This window comes from Rhinopithecus bieti, unplaced genomic scaffold, assembly GCF_001698545.2.
Source record: "Rhinopithecus bieti isolate Rb0 unplaced genomic scaffold, ASM169854v2 scaffold_34238, whole genome shotgun sequence".
NCBI lineage: Eukaryota > Metazoa > Chordata > Mammalia > Primates > Cercopithecidae > Rhinopithecus > Rhinopithecus bieti.
The window spans coordinates 151546-175287 of NW_016814414.1; the positions used below are offsets into that span (position 1 = coordinate 151546).

General features: G+C 40.9%; 1 protein-coding gene across 1 annotated transcript in view; it reads right to left on the bottom strand.

Moving 5' to 3' along the window:
• ADCY8 (adenylate cyclase 8) overlaps positions 1-23742 on the bottom strand; it is a gene marked incomplete at its 5' end in the record, with an annotated part of 186091 nt that overhangs the window by 140353 nt on the left and 21996 nt on the right. Inside the window, one exon of the mRNA XM_017850127.1 lies at positions 3795-3925. Coding sequence (XP_017705616.1) covers positions 3795-3925 — 131 coding nt within the window. The remainder of the gene's footprint in view (positions 1-3794; positions 3926-23742) is intronic.

The window sequence follows — 23742 nt, forward strand, 5'->3', positions numbered from 1 at the left end:
AAAAAAAAAAAAAAAAAAAAAAAAAGTGGGTGTGAGTACTCTGTGCTTCCCCTTCCAATAATCAAATGCAGGGAACTTTGAGGCCCAAGGGATGGTAGTTACAAAACAAAGGAGCCTTTGTCCCCGAATCACCCACTGACCAGTAATATCAGCAGTGAACACTTGTGTGAATAAATTTGATTGCGTTAAAAATCACTGAAATTGGAAGGGTATTTGAAAGAGCAGATAGCATTACCCTAATGAATACAAGAAGTGTCTTAAGTATCTGGGGGAAAAAACAGGAAAGATAAATAGAATTGGGTAGGTGGGATAGAGAGCCTGAATGGCTTCCAGTAAAAAGCTGGTGGCCAGGTGGATCCTCAGGTGAACCTGGAGAAGTCTCAGAGGTTGATAGCTGAAATCAACTTGAGCGTTCAAAAGAGCCCAGCTTTTGGGTTGGGAAACGGAGACCCACCGAGGTGAGGTGATGCAGTCGAAGTCTCACCAAGGGTGTGGCTACCCCAGCCCACGTGGGCACAGGAATGCCCCCAAGCATGGCGCCTTTAACCATACCCTTTCCTGATGAAGGTAAACAGTGGTATGAAATATAAGTCAAGACTTAGAAGTGTACAGCACTTTTTAAGAGTCTTAGAAATTAAAAAAAAAAAAAAAAAAAAAAACCAAAAAAACAAAAAAAGGCAAGGGAGAAGAAAGAATGCAGCAGGCAGTTTACCATGAAGAGGGTGACGGGTTTGGAAATGATTTCAAAAAGGCTCCCAACACCGCAGCGGGGTTGCTTTGGGGGTTGGGGAAGGGGGTGGAGTAGCCAGTTGGCTTTGTTCTCCGACTTGGGCTAGGGACCGTCCTCCTCTGCTTTCAAGGCTCCGGTCTTATTTTAGCACCCTGCAGCCTCGCAGTCGGCAGGAGACGCCCCGCCGCCCCGAGCTGAGTTCATCTTCCCGAAACCCCCGGGAGCCGCGGGCATCTCGCCACGCTGCTCTGAGAATAGCCCGGGAGCAACCGGGCCGGCGGCTGGTTTCTGCTTCAGTTCTCCTCCCCCTAGTAACGGCTCTGAAAATGAGGAGACACGGAGGGCAGAAAACGAAATTTTAATGTACTGTGGCATGAACTTCTGGAAAAGGGTCTCCAGCGCAAGAACTCAGTTCGATGACTTAAAATAAATGGGGGGGTTGGAGGGGTGGGGGCAGAAGAAACTAGCTGCTCAGGGGTAATGGGAGCACTGAAAAAGGATTCCTGCAAAAGCAAACCGCCGAACATGTTTATTGCACTTAAGGCACCTGAGCATGTCGGTGTGGGCGCCAGGGCTTGTTGAATTTTCCCTATTTTTCTTTTAAAGGGTATTTTTCGCTCTTCTTTCTCCATGGTGACAGGTACTTTCATCAGATGCCACATATTTTATTTATATATTTATATGATTTGTATATATTTATAGATGAATATGTAATTAAATATTTATTTTCCCCCCAAATATTCATGCAATTTCTGCTTTCTGTGGATCTGCATTTATGGTCAAGCCATTTTGCCACCAGGGAAGGAACATAGAACACCAACTATGATTCTCTGCATGGACCATGGCTCTGCCTTCACTTCTGCTGACCCTTTTGCTCAGAATTCATGTATTTGTGTTTTTCACTTGGCTGACTTCTTCTCAAATAAAGCCAAGAAGAGTCATCATCTCTGCCAGGAAGTTTTCTCTATCTCCCTCTCCCCACCCTCCACCTCCTTGCCCCAGGTTTTCCTCCTTTTATGATCTCTTGGCATTTGTTGCCTGCTTAATAATCAAACCCCATACTCTATTATGATTAATAGGTGCCTATTGTCTTAGAACTAGTTGAAGAGTTCTTATCACGTGTGGGACCAATTCCTAGATCTGGGGCACATCTCTAACTGGAATTGCTGTTTGACAAAGGACTGTTTTGCAAACTCAAGCATCTAAATCAGTGTAGCTCAAATCTTGGACAAGACCCTGGGAATGACCTATCCTGCTATGCCCGCTGAAGGGTTGTGTTAGAATCATGATCTCTACTGAATTTTAAAATGTGTGTTCCTGCATGCCAGGAATAGAACACCTACCGATGCTGGTAAGTGCAAAGTTGTCCTCTGTCCTACTGACATTAGGAAGAAAGGAACTATGAGAATAGGTTTGTCATTTTTGAAGTTGCTTAATGTAAGGACTCTGACTCTATGTTTGGGAAATTTTTACCTTATGATATTTGGTGGGTGGGAAATACAGTTCCACTGTATAAGCTGAAAATGCCAGAGACTTGCTTTCCAGGCACTTGAAGAAAATGACTGGGCTCAGCCAATCAGACCCATCTGCTCCAGGCTTTAACTTGAGATGCAAAGAAGCAGCAGGAGCAGGAAGTCAGGGCAGAGCAAAGGCAGCAATATCAGTTTCTGGGGCTGCAGGAGGAACTGCAGTGGTGGCAGGCCGTGTCAGGGGACAGGGTTGATTACACAAGCAATGGACTGGTCAGAGACAGTTGGCAGTAGCCACTGCCAACTGGCCTAGTGCTCTGGCTTGATTTTGCCTATGCCTTTCACTCTGTGGCCTTACTTCATTCTGGCCCATTTCCCCCATGCACTTCTCATTCTTCCCTAATTATTCTGTAATCCATGACATAACCTTTCAATACATTTCCTTTTTTTTTTTGAAATGAAGTCTTGCTCTGTTGCCAGGCTGGAGTTCAGTGGCACAATCTCAGTTCACTGCAACCTCTGCCTCCCGGGTTCAAGCGATTCTCCTGCCTCAGCCTCCTGAGTAGCTGGGACTATAGGCATGCACCACCACACTCAGCTAATTTTGTATTTTAGTAGAGATGGGGGTTTCACCATGTTGGCCAGGATGGTCTCAATCTCTTGACCTCGTGATCCGCTCACCTTGGCCTCCCAAAGTGCTGGGATTACAGACATGAGTCACCACACCCAGCCAATACATTTCTTTTGCATCAGTCATGGTTGGATTCTTTTGACTGCAACTAGGAAACATGTCTGAAATGAACTACAATATACTGAATGCTCTACTACTTGCTTAACTCTGCCTGTTGTATATTTTGTATTAATCTTCACTTACATGATTCACATAAAACTCTGCAAAGTGGCTAAGAAGATGCTCATTTTACAGAGAAGAATTTTGAGATTCAGGTAAATAAATTTCCCAAGATCACAAATAAGGAATAGGCAGAATTGGAATTTTAAAGCTGGTCTGCCTCACCATGGAGTTCACCCTTTGATTTTCATTACATGCCATGGTGTCCAGTGTTGTGCTGGGCACATAGAGGGCACTGATGCATGGATGGGGCAGTGAGTGGGAAGATACATTGATGGATGGATGGGTGGATGGATAGATGGATGGTTGACTAAAATTATGTTTGCAAAGGAAAATAAACTGTCATCCTTTTGTATTGTTTTAAACACACTTATGAGAAATACAAGGAGGAGAGGTATGTGATCACAACTGAAACCCCCAGATTACATTCTGGGATTATTTTTCTTATCATAGTTTAAAAGGTATTTGCCTTTCCCACTCAAAATGTAAAGACAGACATGCCTACTATAGGAGAGCTAGGCAGTAGGTCAACCAGCGAATATAATTTTATTCTGTGACATTCTTCCCCAGTCTTAATTTGGAAATGTAGAACTCTCTGATGAATAATCACCAGGTAATGAATTAATCAACCAAATGAGGAAAGGTGCTGACATTCAGGCAGACAGAAGTCACGGAAGTGCGATGAGAGCACCCAAACACACATGGATCACGCTGAGAGCTGGGGCAAAGGTGTTGCATTTCTCACCTGACATTCTCATAGCGATGGATGTAGATCCGATGGAACTGGTGCTGCAGGTGCTCGTCTTCCACATTGGTCATGTCGTTGATCATTTCCAGGACAACAAACCGGGGGAGTACAGAAAGCACGAGCCGCTCCTGGAACAAATGAAGAGGGACAGTCCTGTTAGGCTGACCAGCGAGTCTCAGATGGGAGGGTGGAGAGTGGAGAAGTCATGGGACTTTTGGATGAACTTCATTTGGAATTGATAATTTCATACCATTCTATGAATATGACAAATATTTACTGAGTACTTATTACTTGCCAGGCACTCTGCTGGATGTTGGATATATAGTGGTGAGCCAAATGGATGTGATTCTGACTATGGTAGAGCTTGCATTCTAATAAGGAAGATACATTAAGTATTACATACCCAAAGATACCTACACATATTCACAAAATGTGATGAGTGCCATGCAAAAACAGGTCATGATGAGAGAGTACAATTGTTGATGACAGCGATTCATATCAGGGATTAAGAATGGCCTTACCAAGGAACTGATATTTAAAATTGAGACCTGAAAATTTGGAAGGAGTCAGTCCTGTGTAGTGCAAGGAGAAATCCAGGAATTAAAAATAATAACGACAAATATCCTGAGGCAGAAAAGAGCAGTGGTGTGGCTGGAGGGTGGTGATAGCAATGAGGTTGGAGGTGTAGCTAGATCTTGCAGGTGAACATATGATGTTTGTGTTTAATTCCAACTACAACTGAAAACCACTAAATGGTACTAAGTAGCAGAGTGACATAAGTGGATTCATGTTTTAAAAGATCACTTTAACTGGGATTTGGAGAATGTGTTCTGGGGAGGAGCCAAGGTTGGAGACAGAAGGACCAGGTTGGGAAGCTCCTGGAATGTCCAGGTGAGGTAAGATTCATAGAATTGGCAACCTAGATGGCAGGAAAGAAAGAGGGTGTGCCCATCATGGCAGCTAGTTTTGAATTTGGTTGCCTGGGAGAATGAGCCACACTTATAGAAACAAGGAACATACAAAAGAAACCAGGCTTACAAGGCACTAGCTCTTTATCAAAGATGAGAGGAAGTGAGACGCACGCAGCCAGAAAGTGGGTTCCTAACACCAGACAATAATATACTTTCTATTGTGATCCCCACTATACATAAAAGCAAAGGAATGGGTTAACTAGCAACATGAATTGAATTCTAAAAAGTCCTTGTGTTGTGGAAACTAGGCAAGAGGCTGGCTTCTGACACATGGTTTACTTGGTTACATGGTTTACTGTGATAGATGAAGTTTAATACTTTTAGTTGAATAACAGAAAATAGGGTAATTATCATTGATATGATCAGAATAGGTCATGTGGAAGTATCTAGTTGAGGCATATCACTGTAGAGAGTTAAAATTTCTCTCGGTCTATGGTTTACTATAGTGTCAAACTGAGTTTAAGACAAGCACATTCTAATCACCACAGTTCCTCATATCTTTGTAGTTATTTACGGGTATTAAGCATTGTTACCATTCATTCTTTCATGTGTTTCTCTTGAAACCCTGATAATCAGCTTGCAGAAATAATCATTTTCATATAATGGACAGACTGAGTCCAGGAGAGATTAAGTTACTTGTACAACCCAAACAGTTAATCTCCTTGTAGTTATTTATTTATAGGTATTAAGCATTGTCACCATTCATTCTTTCATGTGTTTCTCTTGAAACCCTGACAATCAACTTGCAGAAATAATCATTTTCATATAATGGACAGACTGAGTCCAGGAGAGATTAAGTTACCGGCACAACCTGAACAGTTAATCAAGCGGCAGTTGCAGGATGCGGTCCTTTCCCTTGTTATTCCTTGCTGGGATTCTTGGTGAGATGGGAAAAGTCTTGGATTGAGTCTGATGGAGAAGTTTAGATTCCGACTCTATCATTGGATATTCATGTGGCATTAGGCAAACTACCTCATCTTTCTGTGCCTTAGTTCCCTAATTTGGCAAATATTAATAGCACTAATATCATCTAGTTCAACAGGTTGCTGTGAGAATTCAATGCAATAAAATATGTGAGGGGCCTGGCATCAAATCCTTTTCCCTCCTCTCACCTCTACTTAACCCTGCCTCTCATGCAAAAGGCTTTATTAATGAAGTGCCCATTGAACGACATATGATGAAGCCCTTTCTTCTCTTGAGTGCTATCCCATCACAGGACTAAGAGGCATGTTTTCTGCAAATGCCCCAACATCATGTCCATTTTGTGTTCATTTGTGCCATTTGTCAACTTCCCAGGTACTTGTGGCCCTGTTCTCTCAATTGCTGCTGGGTGGGAGTAGGTGCTAATCACAGCTTTGAGGGGCACTAGTGCTCTGTCAATGGCTGGGGATGTTTAATTAAGATGCCACTGCATCTGCACTTGTAAGGGAGGCAATAGAGCTGTAATACACAATCCACACACATTCCGGGACCCCACGGTCATTTGTAAAAGTGTTTGATTGCAAATCATCCTTACACTAGTGCTGTATTACAGTGATGTTTTAATAACCAGAATGAGAAAAATGGAAGAACGTATGTTAGGAAGAGAATGGCACAGGAGATAAAAAGGTGGTGATGCAGCAAATAAAATGATCCAAGTGTAGGGAAGACATGGGAACTGAAGAGAGACACAAGAAAGGTATTCATTCACAGGACCTAGTTAAGAAGACGTTCCTCCCTGAAATGCAAGTCCATGGACATATTTATGAGACTATCCCATGGATTCTGTGCTCTGACCATTCCTCAGAATGTTTTGAAGGGTCATAAAAGCGCAGCTGCCCTGACCTCGCCCAGACCTACTGAATTGGACTCTGAAAAAAATGGTCAAGCAGGTGGGGTTTTAAAACTCCTTAGGTTTTGGGATACTCAGGTAGGATTGAGAAATGCTGGCTTATCCTGTGGCAAGCACTACTAAGCACATTATTATACTCAACCTTTACTATAGTTCCACAAAACAGGTTATTTCCCAAATAAAACAAAAACATGGTTATAGTAAACTGATCACCTAGCAACATGAGGACCTAGATCATAAATAGCAAAGAATTGAAACCAAATTCTCCTGACTCCCAAAATATCTCTAACGACTGCAGTTCCTACATAATGTATTCTAATCACCTCTTATCTGATCCACATGGCTCTTCAGAAAATTATAAATTAAGGCAGCACGTGGGATATTCCTATGATTGGAGCTAACAGCATGTAACAAAGCCTCAGAGGAGGAAAGAACCATTGTTCATTAAGGAAGATGAGGGAGGAGTTTCTAAGGAGGGTTCCTGAAAAATGGGTGAGGTTTCAAACATTATATTTATTTATTCATTTAACAAATATTTATTGAGAACATATTACATGTCAGTTCATTTCTAGATATGGGAGATATATAGATACAAGAGAGTAAGACAGCCAAGATCCTAGAGGGAGATTTTACAGGTAGAGACTGACAGGCTCCCAGAATGGCGTGGAAACATACGCAGTCCTACTTCAGAGCTACCATCTAGTTGGCTCTGAAGCAACTACTGTGGGCCAGGGACTGAGTTAAGAGATTCATACATAATTTCATGTGACATTCAACATAACTCCATGGCAGAAATAACTCATTGTAGATTAACAAATGAGAAAACGAAGGCTCGAAGAAGTAGTTTCTCAAGGTTATACAGCAAAGAAGGGCCAGTATCTAGTCTATCAGACCCCAGAGCCAGTTGGAAGCTTTCCCTTCACCTTATCAGAGAAAGCCATTCCTAAAAAAAAATCCCTCCAAGCCCCATTTTCAGAAATTGAAAATGTAGTTACCACTGAAATTAGAGGTACACAATTACGTCCACCGTTAAACAAAACATACACATGATACTCAATGATTACTTAATTGAATCCTTAAACTAAAAATAAAAAATAAAACAGAATAGTACAGTTAAAAGAAATCAATGAAAATATGTCAAATGGTGCCAAAAACTGTTGCTACCATACATTATGCAAACTAAAACATTTTTTAAATGAAAAATTAAGAAACTTTACAATTGCAATCTAACAAGACCCATAGTGGGTTTCCTTTTGTGGAACTCAGCTGCTTTTCAGACACGTGGACGCTGCATTAGATTTTCTGATGTGAAGAAATGCCTAGGGAAGTCGTTATTAAATGCAATTCATCTGAAGTCAAATGTGTGGAGCCAGGCCGAGTGTGGTTGCTAAGGCCTGTAATCCCAGCACTTTGGGTGGCTGAGTTGGGAAGAACGCTTGAGCACAGGAGTTTGAGACTAGCCTGGGCAACATGTCAAGACCTCATCTCTACAAAAAATTTAAAAATTAGCCAGGCATGGTGGCATGTGCCTATAGTCCCAGATACTTGGGAGGCTGAGGTAGGAGGATCGTTTGAGCCAGGGAGGTCGAGACTGCAATGAGCTGTGTTTGTGCCACTGCACTCCAGCCTGGGCAACAGAGAAAGACCTTGCCTCAAAAAAATAAATAAATAAAAACAAACAAACAAACAAACAAAAACCTGTGGAACTAAATTTGTATCTTTGAATGGAAAAGCGCAGCTCTGCTTGGCTAACCCTTGTTTTCTTCTCCCACCCCCAACACACTCTAGGATCCTGTAATGAGGGATAGACTTGTCTATCCACACATCCTCTACTCTGAGCAGGAGATCGTGGGCTATTTATTGTGTTAAACTGAGCACAGGTTACTACAACGTGTGCTACTATTCTTCTGTCCTTAAATATCCTTTCTCCATTGTCATTTCCTGTGGTTTGCAGATGGACTCCTACTCACCTTCAAATTTTAGGGTAAATCTCATTTCCGTGGTGAAGGGGATTAGTCACTATCTCCAATAGCATGTTCCTTTGCTCAGATCTTTCTCACAGCATTTATTACGCCACATGGCACCTGTCTGCTTATATACCAGTTGGTAAACTCGGAGCCCTTTGAGGTCATCTTTTTGTATCCAAGGCCCAGAATAATGCCTTGTGGTATGGTTTGGCTCTGACCCCATCAAAATCTCATCTTAAATTGTACTCACATAATTCCCACATGTTGTGGGAGGGACTCGGTGGGAGATAATTGAATCGTAGGGGTGATTTCTTCCTTACTGTTCTCATGGTAGTGAATGAGTCTCACTAGATTTGATGGTTTGATAAGGAAAAAACCCTTTCACTTGGCTCTCTTTGCCTGCAGCCATCCATGTAAGATGTGATGTGCTCCTCCTTGCTTTCTGCCATGATCATGAGGCTTCCCCAGCCATGTGGAACTGTAAGTCCAATTAAACCTTTTTTCCTGTATAAATTACCCAGTCTCGGGTATATCTTTACCAGTAGCATGAAAACAGATAAATATAATAAATCGGGACTGGGAGTGGGGCACTGCTGAAAAGATACCCCAAAATGTGGAAGCAACTTTGGAACTGGGTAACAGGCAGAGGTTGGAACAGTCTGGAGGGCTCAGAACAAGACAGGAAAATGTGAGAAAGTTTGGAACTCCCTAGAGACTTGTTGAATGACTTTGACCAAAGTGCTGATAATGACATGGACAATAAGGTCCTGGCTGAGATGGTCTCAGAGGGAGATGAGGAAATTTTCGGGAACTGGAGCAAAGGTGACTCTTGTTATGCTTTAGCAAAGACACTGGCGGCATTTTGCTGCTGCCCTAGAGATTTGTGGAAATTTGAACTTGAGAGAAATGATTTAGGGTATCTGGGGGAAGAAATTTTAAAGCAGAAAAGCATTCAAGAGGTGACTTGGGTGTTGTTAAAGTCATTCGGTTTTATAAGGGAAGCAGAGAATAAAAGTTTGGAAAATTTGCAGCCTGATAATGTGATAGAAAAGAAAAACCAATTTTCTGAGGAGAAATTCAAGCTGCCTGCAGAAATTTGCATAAGTAACAAGGAGCTGAATGTTAATCCCCATGACAATGGGGAAAATTTCTCCAGGGCATGTCAGAGGTCTTCATGGCAACACCTCCCATCACAGATCAAGAGGCCTAGGAGAAAATGGTTTCATGGGCCAGGCCCAGGGTGCCCATACTATGTGTAGCCTAGGGACTTGGTGCCCTGTGTCCCAGCAGCTCCAGATGTGGCTGAAAGGGGCCAATGTAGAGCTCAGGCCGTGGTTTCAGAGGGTGCAAGGCCCAAGTCTTGGCAGCTTCCACATGGTGTTGAGCCTGCAAGTACATAGAAGTTAAGAATTGGGGTTTGGGAACCTCTGCCTTCTGTATTTCAGAAGATGTATTGGAAATACCTGGATTCTCAGGCAGTAGCTTGCTACAGGGACGGGGCATTCAGGGAGAACCTCTGCTAGGGCAGTGCAGCAGGGAAATGTGGGGCCGGAGCCCCCACACTGAGTCCCTACTGGGGCACCATCTAGTGGAGCTGTGAGAAGAGGGCCACTGTCCTCCAGACCCCAGAATGGTAGATCTACCAACAGTTTGCACCATTCTCCTGGATGTCTTTGGGTTATGACATGTGGGAAAAGTGGTGCTTAGTGAGCAACATAATCCTTTGGGAGCACCCAGGACATACCCTAAGGCCCACAAAAAATATGTGAATAAATCTATTTGTTCATAGATGATGCTTTATAAGCAAGTGGATAGTAAAACCAGACAGTTTCAGACATTAAAACAGCCCAGTTTATAAATAATTGTAGATAATTGAATGAATAAGCGATAATGAATGCACCCCAGTTTCTTGAGGTCTTTATGCAAAAGTTACCCTCTTGTGGAGACCTCCCCTTATGCCCATATCTCAGTGGTCACATGCTCCTGGCCTCTCATTTCATGTGCTCTGTATTAGCCTCTTCTCATGCTGTTAATAAAGACATATCTGAGACTGGGTAATTAATAAAGGAAAGAAGTTTAATGGATTCCACATGGCTGGGAGCCCTCACAATCATGGCAGAAGACAAAGGAAGAGCAAAAGTTCATCTTCCATGGCGGCAGGCAAGAGAGGCTTGTGCGGGGAACTCATGTTTATAGAACCACCAGATCTCGTGAGACTTACTCACTAACAGGAGAACAGTATGGGGGAAACTGCCTCTATGATTCAATCATCTCCACCTGGCCCTGTCCTTGACATGTGGGGATTATTACAATTCAAGGTGAGATTTGGGTGGGGAAACAGCCAAACCATATCATGCTCCTTTCCTATTTATTTTTTCTTTCTTAGGACTCATCATTATTTAATTTTCTACATATTTTATTAACTTATCTTGTTTATTGTCTATCTATTTCACTTAGATATGAGCTTTATGATGATATGCCTTTTGTCTCTTTTGTTCAATACAATAATCCCAGCACCTAGAATAACACCTGGTTTATATAGGGCCTCAATATATATTTGTTGTAGGAGTTCTGTAACTATGAACTTGATGTAACTGATCCTTGTCTTTTCAGTTCACTGTTCTACAAGTAATAATTGTGAAGTGAGAGAGTATATGATATTGTACATTTGAAAATTAAACCCTTATTGTATTACTGGTTTTTAAAATATTAAACAATATTAAAGTATATATTGACATGTATTAACATGCTCTCTATTTGCATAGATTTATGGAAGATTTGAAACTGTCTTACAGGAGACATTGGAATTGTCTACCTTTGATTTAGTAATTACAATGTTGACTTTTGCTAACAGAAATGTTCATATGGTTTTCTTGGTTACAGGAAAAATGGGTGAGTATAGATATACAATTTACACATTCTTCCTTTAATCATCCTCTTCATTAAAAATTTATCTTAATGTAACATTTAACAGAAAATAAAGTAGCTATAAAGCTATGACTCATAATTCCTGTAACCGTTTCTAGTGCCAAGCACAGCAATAGATAGAGAACATTGGTGAACAGACAAAGCAAGACATGATGACTTCGTGGTCTGGCGGGAGAGTTGAGGTAGTAATCAAATAAGCATAGAAATAATTATACAACTATGTGAAAGAGACACAAATGGTTCATTGAGAGTCCAGAGTGAAAGGATGAACTTAGATGAGCAGTTAATTGAAGGGTGTGTGTGTGAGCATGTACAAATGTGTTTATGTGTGTGCTAATGGTTGTGGAATACCATTCTCACAGAAGAGAGCAGTATGTGCAAAGGCCTGATTGGTGAGGGCACAGCATGCTTGAGAAACCAAAAGAAGGATCATGGCTAGTGTCCAGTCAAATGCAGTGGAGTGGAGTAGGGTGAGGGGATGGAGACATGCTGGGCCTTGCTGGGTGTTTATCTCGAGAGTTACCAGAAGCAACTAAAGTGTTTGGCTTGGAGATCAGAGAAATGATCACATTTAGATTTTTTTCAACATAATTTCAACTGAAATACAGAAAAGAGTAGATTCAATGAAATGGCTAATATAGAGGGAAGGAAGAATAAAAGGAATTAAATGGTTAATGTAATCATTCAGGCAAGAGATGAAGGTAACTTAGACCAAATTCATGGCAGTGGAGATGGAGAAACATGGGCACATGGGAGGGAGACTTGTAGGAATTAGGACTGTGAAAGATGGGTATCAAGAGGACTCCTGGGTTTCTGGACTTATAAAGGATGGAGCCTTGGATCTACCTGAGTGGACTTCCCATAGGCAGGTATTAATGTTTACTCTGGACTGGGGAAGAAAAATGACCCCAGCGTGCACTGCTTAACTTTCTTACTTCTGTCCATGTAGACATCGTTAATTGACTTAAACACTGGCTCTTGCTCAGCCTCCAAAAACAGCACTGGCAGGCATCACTAATTGAATGGAATTAACCAAGAAAATGAAACCTATTTATTAGTCATCCTTGGGCTATCATTATGAAGCAAATCCAGGCCCTTGCTTGACCTTATGATTTCAGCACAGAGCAGGAGGGTTTCCGCAGCTACCTAGGCACAGGCAGGAATGACACAACCAGAAAAAGAGCCTGGAAATGGTCAGAATGGGAGTGGACAGGACAACTACATTGTCTTGCAATGAAAAGAGAGTGTGGATGGGCTAGTGCCAGAATATACAGCAAGAATACTAAAGTAGATTGAATACAAACACTAAATTTAAAAGGGGAGATTCTATCAGTGAACAAATCTGGGATGGGACAATGGCTCAGGAGTAAATGAATGTGAAACAGGAAGCCTGTGGTGATCATGTATGATCATATGTCCATTGTCTTCTTGGAGGATATGAATCTGTATTCTCATAGGCAGGTCAATCCCATAGATTGCCTGACTTACTTTTGGTTTTAACGTATCTCTTAGTCCCTATTATGCCACTTTCCGAATTTAAACCCTGCTGTTCTTAGGAGAAATTCCAAACCCCTTACAATACCTACTGACCACTGTTTGGGATTCCAGTCACTCCTTCCTTTCCCTCTCATTTTTGGCAAAAAGCACAAAGAAAGCCTTTTACTTCCTTAAAATCTCCAATCACTTTCTTTCTTTTTTATTTTTTTTGAGATGGAGTGTCACTCTTTGACCCAGGCTGGAGTACAGTGGCAAGATCTTGGTTCACCGCAACCTCTGCCTCTGGATTCAAGCAATTCTCCTGCCTCAGCCTTCTGAGTAGCTGAGATTACAGGTACCTGCCACCACACCTAGCTATTTTTTTTTTTTTGTATTTTTAGTAGAGACGGGGTTTCACCATGCTGGCCAGGTTAGTCTCGAACTCCTGACCTCAAGTGATCCACCTGCCTCAATCTCCCAAAGCGCTGGAATTACATGTGTGAGCTATTGTCCAATCACTTTCTTAACTCGGAGTCTTCATAAATCTCTCCCCAGTTTTTCACAGCTCCGAATCATTCTTCAGAGTTCTGCTTTAAAGTTGCTTAATGTTCTTTCCTTTGAGAGGTCTGTGTACCATTGCCCTGCAACACAGAACCTTTTTATTCTCTGACTTCCCTTCTTGTAAAGCTCATCACACAAGTTTAGTTTTCTGGTTCCCCTAACAAGGCTATAGATGTAGATGCTTTGAAGACTGATTCTGTCTGCTTTGTTCACTCAGGATCCTCAGCAACTTCCTCAGTGCTTGAGAGTAGCAGGTTCTAAGTAAATATTTTTCGAGCAAACTTGTGAACATAGAGAAGGCAGGGGCTGTATCCAGCTCATGGATACATTTTCTGCAGTGACCAGTAATGTCCCTGGTAGAGAACATTGGGGAAATAGTTTCTAGGATCATTTAAGCCCAGGAGTTCAAGGCTGCAGTGAGCTATGATCATGCCACTGTACTCCAGCCTGGGCAACACAGTGAGACTCTGTCTCTAAAAAGAAAACAAAATTATTAAATAGAGTCTTTACATGGCAACACTCATTAGATCCTCAAGTCATCTATGCTTTCATGGGACACTTTGAAAATGAAATTTTACTGGCAAAATTCTCAAGCACCCAGGCTTGCCAGCCTCCAGCCAGTTGTGCTACTGGCAATCATCCCAGCTCCTCCCTTTGTAAAGCATTTTCTGCAAAACATGGGAATTTGCCTGGAGTCTGCTTATAAAAGCCCATTTTCAACACTTTTGTTTCCCTCACATTTGTTCACTGCCTGAGAAACATCATTTAAATTCCCTGAAAACACACTCTGAAATAAAATAGGAAAGTTTGCTCTTTAATACGATTCCCAACTCCTGCTGGGGTGCAATATATCCTTTTCTGGCTTTGGGGATCAGAAGTACCAGCTTCTCTCCTGGAGCCAGACTGTGGCCCTGGGTGGCCTTTGTGCTCACGTTCTGCACATCTTTTTCTCCCCGAGATTTCCATTTGCATGAAAAGAGACCCTGGATTGATTCAAAGTCCATTAGTGGCTTCTGTCTGGATTCCCCTCTCATCTCACATAACATACTCTATTCGTGCCATCAAAATGGTTTCACAGGCATCAGTTGCTACAGTGCACCCCGAGGGGAAGTCAAGGTGAAAACAGTGAGGAATTCAGGATCTTTATTTTATGCAAATGCTTATAGCAGTGAAGATAAAGGTAGCAGGGCAGCCCTGTGAATCAGACAGCACTTTTGGGCTTACACATAGCAGAGTGTTTCTGAACAGCTTCAGGAAGAGCTCGCCACTTTCAGGCTCTCACAAATGGAGAGACTTCTCATTAACCTCTTTCTCTCCACTGCAGGCGAAGTGGCGTTAACTGGAGCCAAGGTCCAGGCACTGGGGAGAGACTTGTTCTGGAGTTATAAACAATATCTTATTGTTGTCGATCACACATTATGTAGCATACGAAGTGCTTCCTATTCATTGTCTAATTGAAACCTCACATTAATTATAAGAGGGAATACGATGCTATTTTCATTCCATTATACATATGAAGATACTGAAAATCGAAGAGTTTCAGTAAATCAGGCAACTCACAGTCATGCATTTGGTAAATGCACAGTGAAGACCCAAGCCCATGTTTCTTTCTTTTTTTTTTTTTCTGAAACTTGGATCATAGTTCACCCATTTAATCATTTATTTACTAAGTCCAGGAGTAGGTGGTTTAGTGCTTGGCATGAAGAATCAGCAGAAAAGAAAAACAGACATAGTGTTCACTTTTGTAGAACCATTGTTCTAAAAAGCAACAAACAAACCCTGTTGTGAGGTTTAAGGGGAGTTTGTGGCTGCTTTAGCAAAATGGTCAATGAAGAAATGTTCAAGGAAATGAGGTTTAACTGGTACCTGAAGGACAGAAGGAGCTAGACCTGTGGAGAGCTAGGGAAGGGTGTTTCAGACACAGGGGAACAGCCAATATTGAGGCTATGGTATGCTGCCTTTTATTAAATTAAATCTTTCATATATTCAACAAAATTTTTAATGAGATCCTACTTAAGACAAGGTACTGTATTAGACACTATAAATGTAGAGTTGAACAAGGCAGAGATGATCCTCTACTTCATGGGGGTTTTAGTCCCCAAGATGACAGGAGAGGGGGAGAAATGATAGTCATGGTATCAGAGAGGTCCAGCAGTAGTTTGATGAATACTATGACAGTAAGTCAGGAGCAGGCTCATGCTAGAAATGTGGGAAGGCAGCTCAGTTACTTAGGACTGGCTATTCTATCAGCAGCAGGTGAGACCCTGGGAAGGTTTTAGATAGCTGAGAACACAAAGGAGGAAAAGCTGGATTTCTGCATAGTTTATCATCCACACTCAGAGCAAGACAGAGACGAAGTATCAGAAAGATCTATGGAGACTAAAAACTAGGTGCTTAGTCTCAGAAATAAGACATGTGCTTATCACTAAAATAAAGGCTTTCCACCCCAATGTTTTAGACCATGAAGTTATTCAGATGGGTCATACATTCCTTTGATCATGCTAGATCTGTACCCGGGATGCCTTGTCTAACTGGTCTGCTGAAGTGACACTACTTTCATGAAGTTCCCCCAAGTCCTCCTATGCCATGTAGACCTGCCTCCGTCTGCCTCAATGAAACCTGCATCAACCTTTAAATCATCACCTGTGCCACCTTAGTGTGGCTGAAGCTCTCTTGGCTGACCTACATTTAATCAACTCTCTGGCTTAATTGATTTACTGGACTAACCCACTCTCTTCAATCACTCTTTTACACATGTCAGTGGATCAGGCCACAGAAGGGTGAAAGGTTCCCAGGTGGTTAAAAGATTTATAAATACCTACAGCTTCTATTCTATCTGCAGCCCCAGGCTGACCAGAAATCACTGAGCTTGTCCCCAGACCCAGCTATGTCAGTTTTATCTGTTAGTGTATTTATGTGATTTAATTAAATATTAAATAAAAATATTAAGTAAGTAGGAAAAGAGAGATGCCCTTTGCATGAAAATGAAATTAAATGCTTCGGGAAGACTTTGTAATGCTGAGCGGCTAAAACAATGATGCTAAATTAGATGTGGGCAAGACAGCTGTAAACATTTGTGAAAAAAATTATAAAAATCCAGAAGTCACCCTGATAATTTTGAAAGTACTTTTAAAATCTCAGTACATTTTAAGAAATAGTAAAGAAATATTAAATATTAAAGAAATATTAACTAATGGTCTTTGGCTATGGTCTCTGTAAGAAACAATAGATAAACACTAAAAAAAAAATGCTTTCCACAGTAGTTGAACTAACTTAAATTTCTACCAACAATATATGACAGTATGTAAGCATTCCCTTTTCTGCACAGTCTCACCAGCATCTATTATGTTTTCACTTATTAATAAGTCATCCTTAATAAGTCATTAATAAGTCATTCTTACTGGTGTGAGACAGTGTCTCATTGTGGTTTTGCATTGCATTTCTCTGGTGATTAGTGATGTTGATTGAGCATTTTTTCATAGGTTTGTTGACCTCTTGTGTGTCTTCTTTTGAGAGGTATCTGTTCATATCCTTTGCCCACTTTTTAAAGGGGTTATTTGGTTTATGCCTATGGGTTTGTTTACCTTACTTATAGATTCTGGATATTAGACCTTTGTCAGATGCACAGTTTGTGAATATTTTCTTTCATTCTGTAGGGTATTTTTTTACTCTGTTGATAGTTCATTTTGCTGTGTAGAAGCTCTTTTTTTGTTTTTTTTTTTTTTTTTTTTTTTTTGGAGACGGAGTCCCTTGCTCTGTCGCCCGGAGGTTTGCTCGGAGTGCAGTGGCCGATCTCAGCTCAACCTGCAAGCTCCGCCTCCGGGTTTACCGCCATTCTCCTGCCTCAGCCTCCGGAAGTAGCTGGGAACTACAGGCGCTCCGCCCCCACTTCGCCAAGCTATGTTTTTTTCGTATTTTTAGTAGGACGGAGGGTTTCACCGTGTTAGCCAGGATGGTCCTCGATCTCCTGACCTCGTGATCCACCCGTCTCGGCCTCCCAAAGTGCTGGGATTACAGGCTTGAGCCACCGCGCCGGGCCGAAGCTCTTTAGTTTAATTAGGTCCCACTTGTCAACTTTTGCTTTTGTTGCAATTGCTTTTGAGCATTCAGTCATAAGTTCTTGGCCTAGGTTGATGTCCAGAATGGTATTAAACACTGAGTGCATATGGACACAAAGATGGAAAAAATAGACACTAGGGGCTCCAAAAGGGAGGATGGAGGGGGACAAAGTGTGAAAAATTACCTGTTGGGAACTGTGCTCACTGACTTGGTGACAAGATCAATCATTCCCCAGACCTCAGCATCACACGATATACCAATGTAACAAACCTGTACATGTACCCCTGAATCTAAAATGAAAATTGAAAATAAAATAAAATAAAATAAATAAACCTGTGGTATATGCCTACATCATTAGGCTACATCATGAGAGTCACATATTCAACCTCATTAAGTAATGTTAGTTCTTACAACATACTAATAGCTGCTCTACTTACTAGCAATGTGTATGCCCATGAAGCCATATTCAAACTTGATATTATCAGAATATTTGATTTCTGATAATCATTTGAATGTAAAATGGAAATTTATAGAAGTTTTAAAAAAATGGCTTGGCATTATTTCAAAAGAATAGATTTATTATTTTATGTTTAAGTTACAAATAAAAAGTTTATGTATAATTCTTCATAATTCTTCATTTTAGTTTGCTTTTTCAATTAACCAAGCAACAACCCATACTGACTATTTCAGTTGAAAGGAAATTTGCAATTTCTGTCTGTCATCCTCCCTAGAAGGTGGAATATTTGAGACCAAGATGTTTTCTCTACCTCCAGAACCCAACACAAACTTAGTAAAAAAGAAGTGGCTATATTTTTCTGGACTCCTTTGGTCATCAAAATATTCATATTTTCCTCAGTATTCACCTGAAGCAAAATCATACTTGATCATTAGTAAACTAGGATGACTTATGGAATCTAAGGGTGAAACTGAGACTGGACTTTGGGAACAAATGAGACTCCATGACTTATCATGACACCCTTTAAACTTGGATCTCTGCTTCCCCTGAAGGCTAGCTTCCTCATCCCCTCTCACTTCTTAGCCACTAAGACCTCTGGATCTTTGCACCTTATGTCTATGCATTTGGAGGAAACTTGTTCAGTTTCAGTCTCAACATGTCTGAATAAGAACTCTGCCATCAGTCAAACAGTGACTTCTGCCTAATGTACATGATTGAGGTGCAGGGCCATAATAATAAGCATATTTATTACTGGGGTCACTGTTAAGAGGGGGGTGGGTTAGGTGCAGAGGGGAGAAGGGAAGTCCCAGAAAAATGATGGGCAGGGCAGGAAATAAGTTGGTACAATAAGGCTGCATCCTCCGTGGCTCTCCACCCTACTCCAGGGATTAGCTCTTCTCATGTAGAATAACCCATGATCACTTTAACCGTAAGTAATGCTTAGGACATCAGTGGTATTCTTTAGCTGAGGTCTCAGTCTGATGTAGCAACAATTCTAACATTATGAAATAAAGAGGAAGGCACTTTTTTCTTTGATAATAAAATGATAAACCAAAAGCAATATGACACTTGGGAAAAATGCTGAGGTCTCTTGAAAGGTATTTAGTCAAATGTGAGGAATAAAGAACACATGTGCTGAACCCAGAAGACATTAGACACTGAATCCACTGCTAAGTAGCCCCCCTTGGAAAAAATCTTTCTCTTAACTGCTTCTTAGGGCTTAAAGACTTCAAAGTCTTTTTAGAGAGTGTCCAAACGTCTTTTTACAGGAGTTTTGCTACTTCTCTCAAGACGCAGAAAACACTGCTGAGCATTGTGTCATTAAGAACTAGTGTGAAGGTTAACTTCATGTGTCAACCCTCTGGGACATGGTGCACAGATATTTAGATTAAATGTTATTCTGGATGTTTCTGTGAAAGTGATTTTGGACAAGATTAACATTTAAATTGATGGACTTTGAGGAAAGCAGATTGCCCTTCATAATGTGGGTGGTCCTCATCCCAACAATTTGAGGCTTAAATGGAGGACAAAAAAATCTGACCTCTCCCAAGCAGAAAGGAATTCTATAGCAGATGGCATTTTCATTTGAACTGCAACATTGGCTCTTTCCTCAGTTTCCAGTCTGATGGCTGTAGAATTTGAATTGCAGATTCTGGACATGCTAGCCTCCATAACTGAATGCACCAATTCCTTAAAATAAAGCTCTCTTTCTTTTTCTATCTACACATTCTCTTGGCTCTGCTTCTCTGTGGAACCCTGACTAATATACCTAGTATAGTTATTATCATTGCTGTTGTTACTGTAACTATCGTTATTATTGACTACCCTTGTAGCTCCCATCATTTTGTCATGTGAAGACCCTGTATTGAGTTTCTCAGAACTTCCCAAACGTGTTCCTGGCCACAGTGATTTGCCAAAAATAGATTATAACCTGGATGTGCAGCTCTTGGGGCTGCCAGAGTCCTCAGGTCAGTCACCTCTGACCATGAGCAACATCTTTATGTAGCCCTACAGCAAATCTTAACCCTTCTTATGTATGTAATGATGTGGACAAAGTTAGAAGAGACTGATTCTTGGACATTATCTCCACCCCTGCCAACAGGGAACTGATAAGGAAACTGAGGCTCAGAGAAGATTAGGGACTTGCCTAGGATCACAGAGCAAGTGAGTAGTGGGACCAGGATTTTATTAGGATCATTATCTCTGGAGGGTGTGTTTCAGAGTGTCATTAAGTTTGTGAAAGGCAGGGCTGAGATTTACCCTGAGCTTTATTGATCCAGTGTCCTCTTCTCTTAATTTTTGTATCCTAATATATTTTGTTGATTTATCTTATGTTCTCCATTAAATTATAACTATAGGGTCCTTTCTGCAGGGACAGTGACACCTTTGTGAGTTTCTGAATAGTCTCTCGCTCAGCTATGCATGTGCTTTCAACCTGATCTTCCTACATCCATGCAGCTTTTGCAGGATTAACTCAGTTGTCTGCTCCCTAGATCAGCAGTCCCCAATTCCTGGGCCACGGACTGGTACTGGTCCACGGCCTGTTAGGAACTGGGCTGCACAGCAGGAGGTAAGCAGTCAGCAAGCCAGCGAAGCTTCATTTGTATTTACAGCCACTCCCCATTGCTCGCATTACCACCTGAGCTCTGCCTCCTGTCAGATCAGTGGCAGCATTAGATTCTCATAGGAGTGCAAACCCTATGGTGAACCACACATGTGGGTGTAGGTTGCGTGCTTCTTATGGGAATCTAATGCCTGATGATTTATCACTGTCTCTCATCACCCCCAGTCACCCCCCGATGGGACTGTTTAGTTGAAGGGAAACAAGCCCAGGGGTCCCACTGACTCTACATTATGGTGAGTTGTATAACTATTTCATTATGTATTAAAATGTAATAATAGAAATAAAGTGCATAATGAATGTAATGCACTGGAATCATTCCCAAACCATCCCCCTCCACCCTGGTGTGTGGAAAATTGTCTTCAAAGAAACTAGTTCCTGATGCCAGAAAGGTTGGGAACTGCTACCCTAGATGATATTGTGTTGGTTCCACTAGTTGGAATTCACCAACTCTGGTGGAAAGCCATTGAAGGTGTTTCGTTGTTGTTTCTTTTATAGGTCATTCTCATTTCTGATTGGAGAATGTCTTATAGAAAAGCAAGAATGAAAATAGACCAGTTAGGTTATTCTGAGTGTCCAATGAGAAATGACAGGGACTTGGAGCGTGGTGGCAGGGAGAAAGGTGAATGGCTTTTAACTCTCTTTTGGCTGTGGTGTGACAGATTGGCTATGAGGGATGAATGAAAGAAAGGCATTTCGGATAATTTTTGTGAAGACTTGGCACATAGAAAGGATTCAATAACATTAGGTACTGATGTTATTAATATGCTCTTTGAAGTCAAAGGCTAGTGAATATTACACTTCTTCAGGTTTAACACAAATCTGGTATACAGTAGGAGCCCAATAAACATTTGCTTGCTGAATATCTCTGGTGTGTTACTGTGTTAACAAGTGGTCATTGTCATGTCAATTATTGTATGTTAATAATAAACTCCTGGTGATAGAGTTAGACATCACCTTGTATTTGGTACTCTTGCTTAGATTATATATAAGTAAAAGTATTATTCCCAGTTACAGAAGCCCTGCTGAGAAGGAACGTCTTACAGGAGGGTTAAGTGTGAATTAAGGATACGGAGCATGATATTGACACACATAGAGAACCCAATGTTATTTGTATATTACTGTAGAACTTAACAGTTCTGTGTTTTCTCATTCCCATGTCTCTATAATCACAATTTTGAAAGGGGTTCAGTGCTTATTATAATATCATTCATTTATCTATTGAGATAATAGTTCATTAAATATTTTTTCAAACTCTCAAAATGATGCAATTTACTGAAGAAAAGGTTACTGCTCTTACAGAGCTTCAGGCAAGTCAATAAAGATAACTCAGTGAGATCAACACAGTGATGGATGGAAGGTTAAGGACAGTGCAAGCCCAATTTAAGGATGTCTGGTCTCAGTCAGGGAAGGCTTCCTGGAAGAGGTGATGTGTGAGCTGAGCTTTGGGGAACAAGTAGATTTTAGCTAGATGGGTAAGAGTGAGAATGGTTTTAAGTAGAACAAATTGTATGAGTGAAGCAATGATGATATGACAAAGATGATGTATTCATGGAGCTTCAAATAGTTGGATGTGGAGTTAGGCGAGGACCAGATTATAAAGAGGCTTGTGTACTAATCTGGGGAATATTAACTTCATCTTGAAAGCTACTGGGGGCTACTGAAGGATCTCTTCTTATTTAAAGTACAATTTACATACAGCGTAGTGTGCATATCACAGGTGTACAGCTCTATGAATTTTCATAAAGTAAAACCACTCTCATAAACAGAATCGACCTAGAAGCAGACCATAAGAGAACCCTAGAAGCCCCTTGTGTCCCCATACAGTCACCACTCTTACAAGAAGGAGGGAATACATTATTTCAATAATAAAGCGAAAGCCCAAGAAAGAATAGCAATCATTTTGATGAAACCATTACCAACCATACTCTTATTGAGCACTTACTATGTGTCAAGCCCTATCCATGAATCAGCATCTCCTTATGTCCTCACAACAACTGATGATGTAGCTGTGAGATTTCTGTATATAGGTCAATACAGAAAAATATATGCCCACAGTCTGCTGTCATGTCTCATCATGTGTGTTTTGCTAAACCTTAATGTTCCAGTTGTCAATAGGGCTGGGATCAATTTGCAACACATACAGACAATGAAACAGATCAAACTTAGACTTTGATTCATTTGCTTTGTAAGGACAAAACAATCTGCAAGGTGATAATAATAAAGCCAGAAATAGGACAACATTTAAAAAATTTTAAAAGACCCAAAATACCTATTTTGGAATAGCTTCCTGCATCTGAAAAATGATATTTCTTAAATGATCGATGTAACCAAAGTAGAGTACTTTGATATTCTCTTAGGGTCAGTTTATATTTACAAACCTGTTTTGTAGTTAGAGAGTGAAAATGTTTTATTCATTTAAAATGAATATTCTTTTCTGGCGGTCACTTAGGAAACGACATGAACGAAGCCCAACACATTTGCCACCCTGGTCTTATGCTACCTGTGAGAAGAAAGCAATTTTATTCTGGAGTATGACAGGCTAGGTTTCAGTACATTTTCTAGCTGAGTGACCTTCCTTCAGCATCAGTTTTTTTCCCCCAAACCATCTGGGACAAGGAGATAAGCATCAGTTTTTTAAAAAATCTGTAAAATGGGAACAATAATTAGCCTCTTGTGGAGTGGCTCATGTGAAAATGACAACTAGAGTCACTAACATAAGTGGGAGCTAAATCCTTCTCCACATTGATTTTCTTTTACACTTTAAACCCTTAACATGAAGCAGAAAAAAAAACGTTAATACTAGTGCATTTACTTCCATCCCATGCCTCTACTGATGAGTCACAACTATCTACACTATCTACCATAAAATTCTCCCTTTTCCTGTAAGCCTGTAGGTACGTGTGTTTTCTGTCCAGTATCCTACAGAATTTTGGGAAGGGAATCATGGACAACCCAAACTTACTATATGTGGTAGATTGCTTGCACGTATGTGCATAATAATTCCTGTGGGATAATGCCTTCCATGTTGCTTCTTGGCTTAGTCATGTTACTTGCCTTGGCCAATGGGACAAC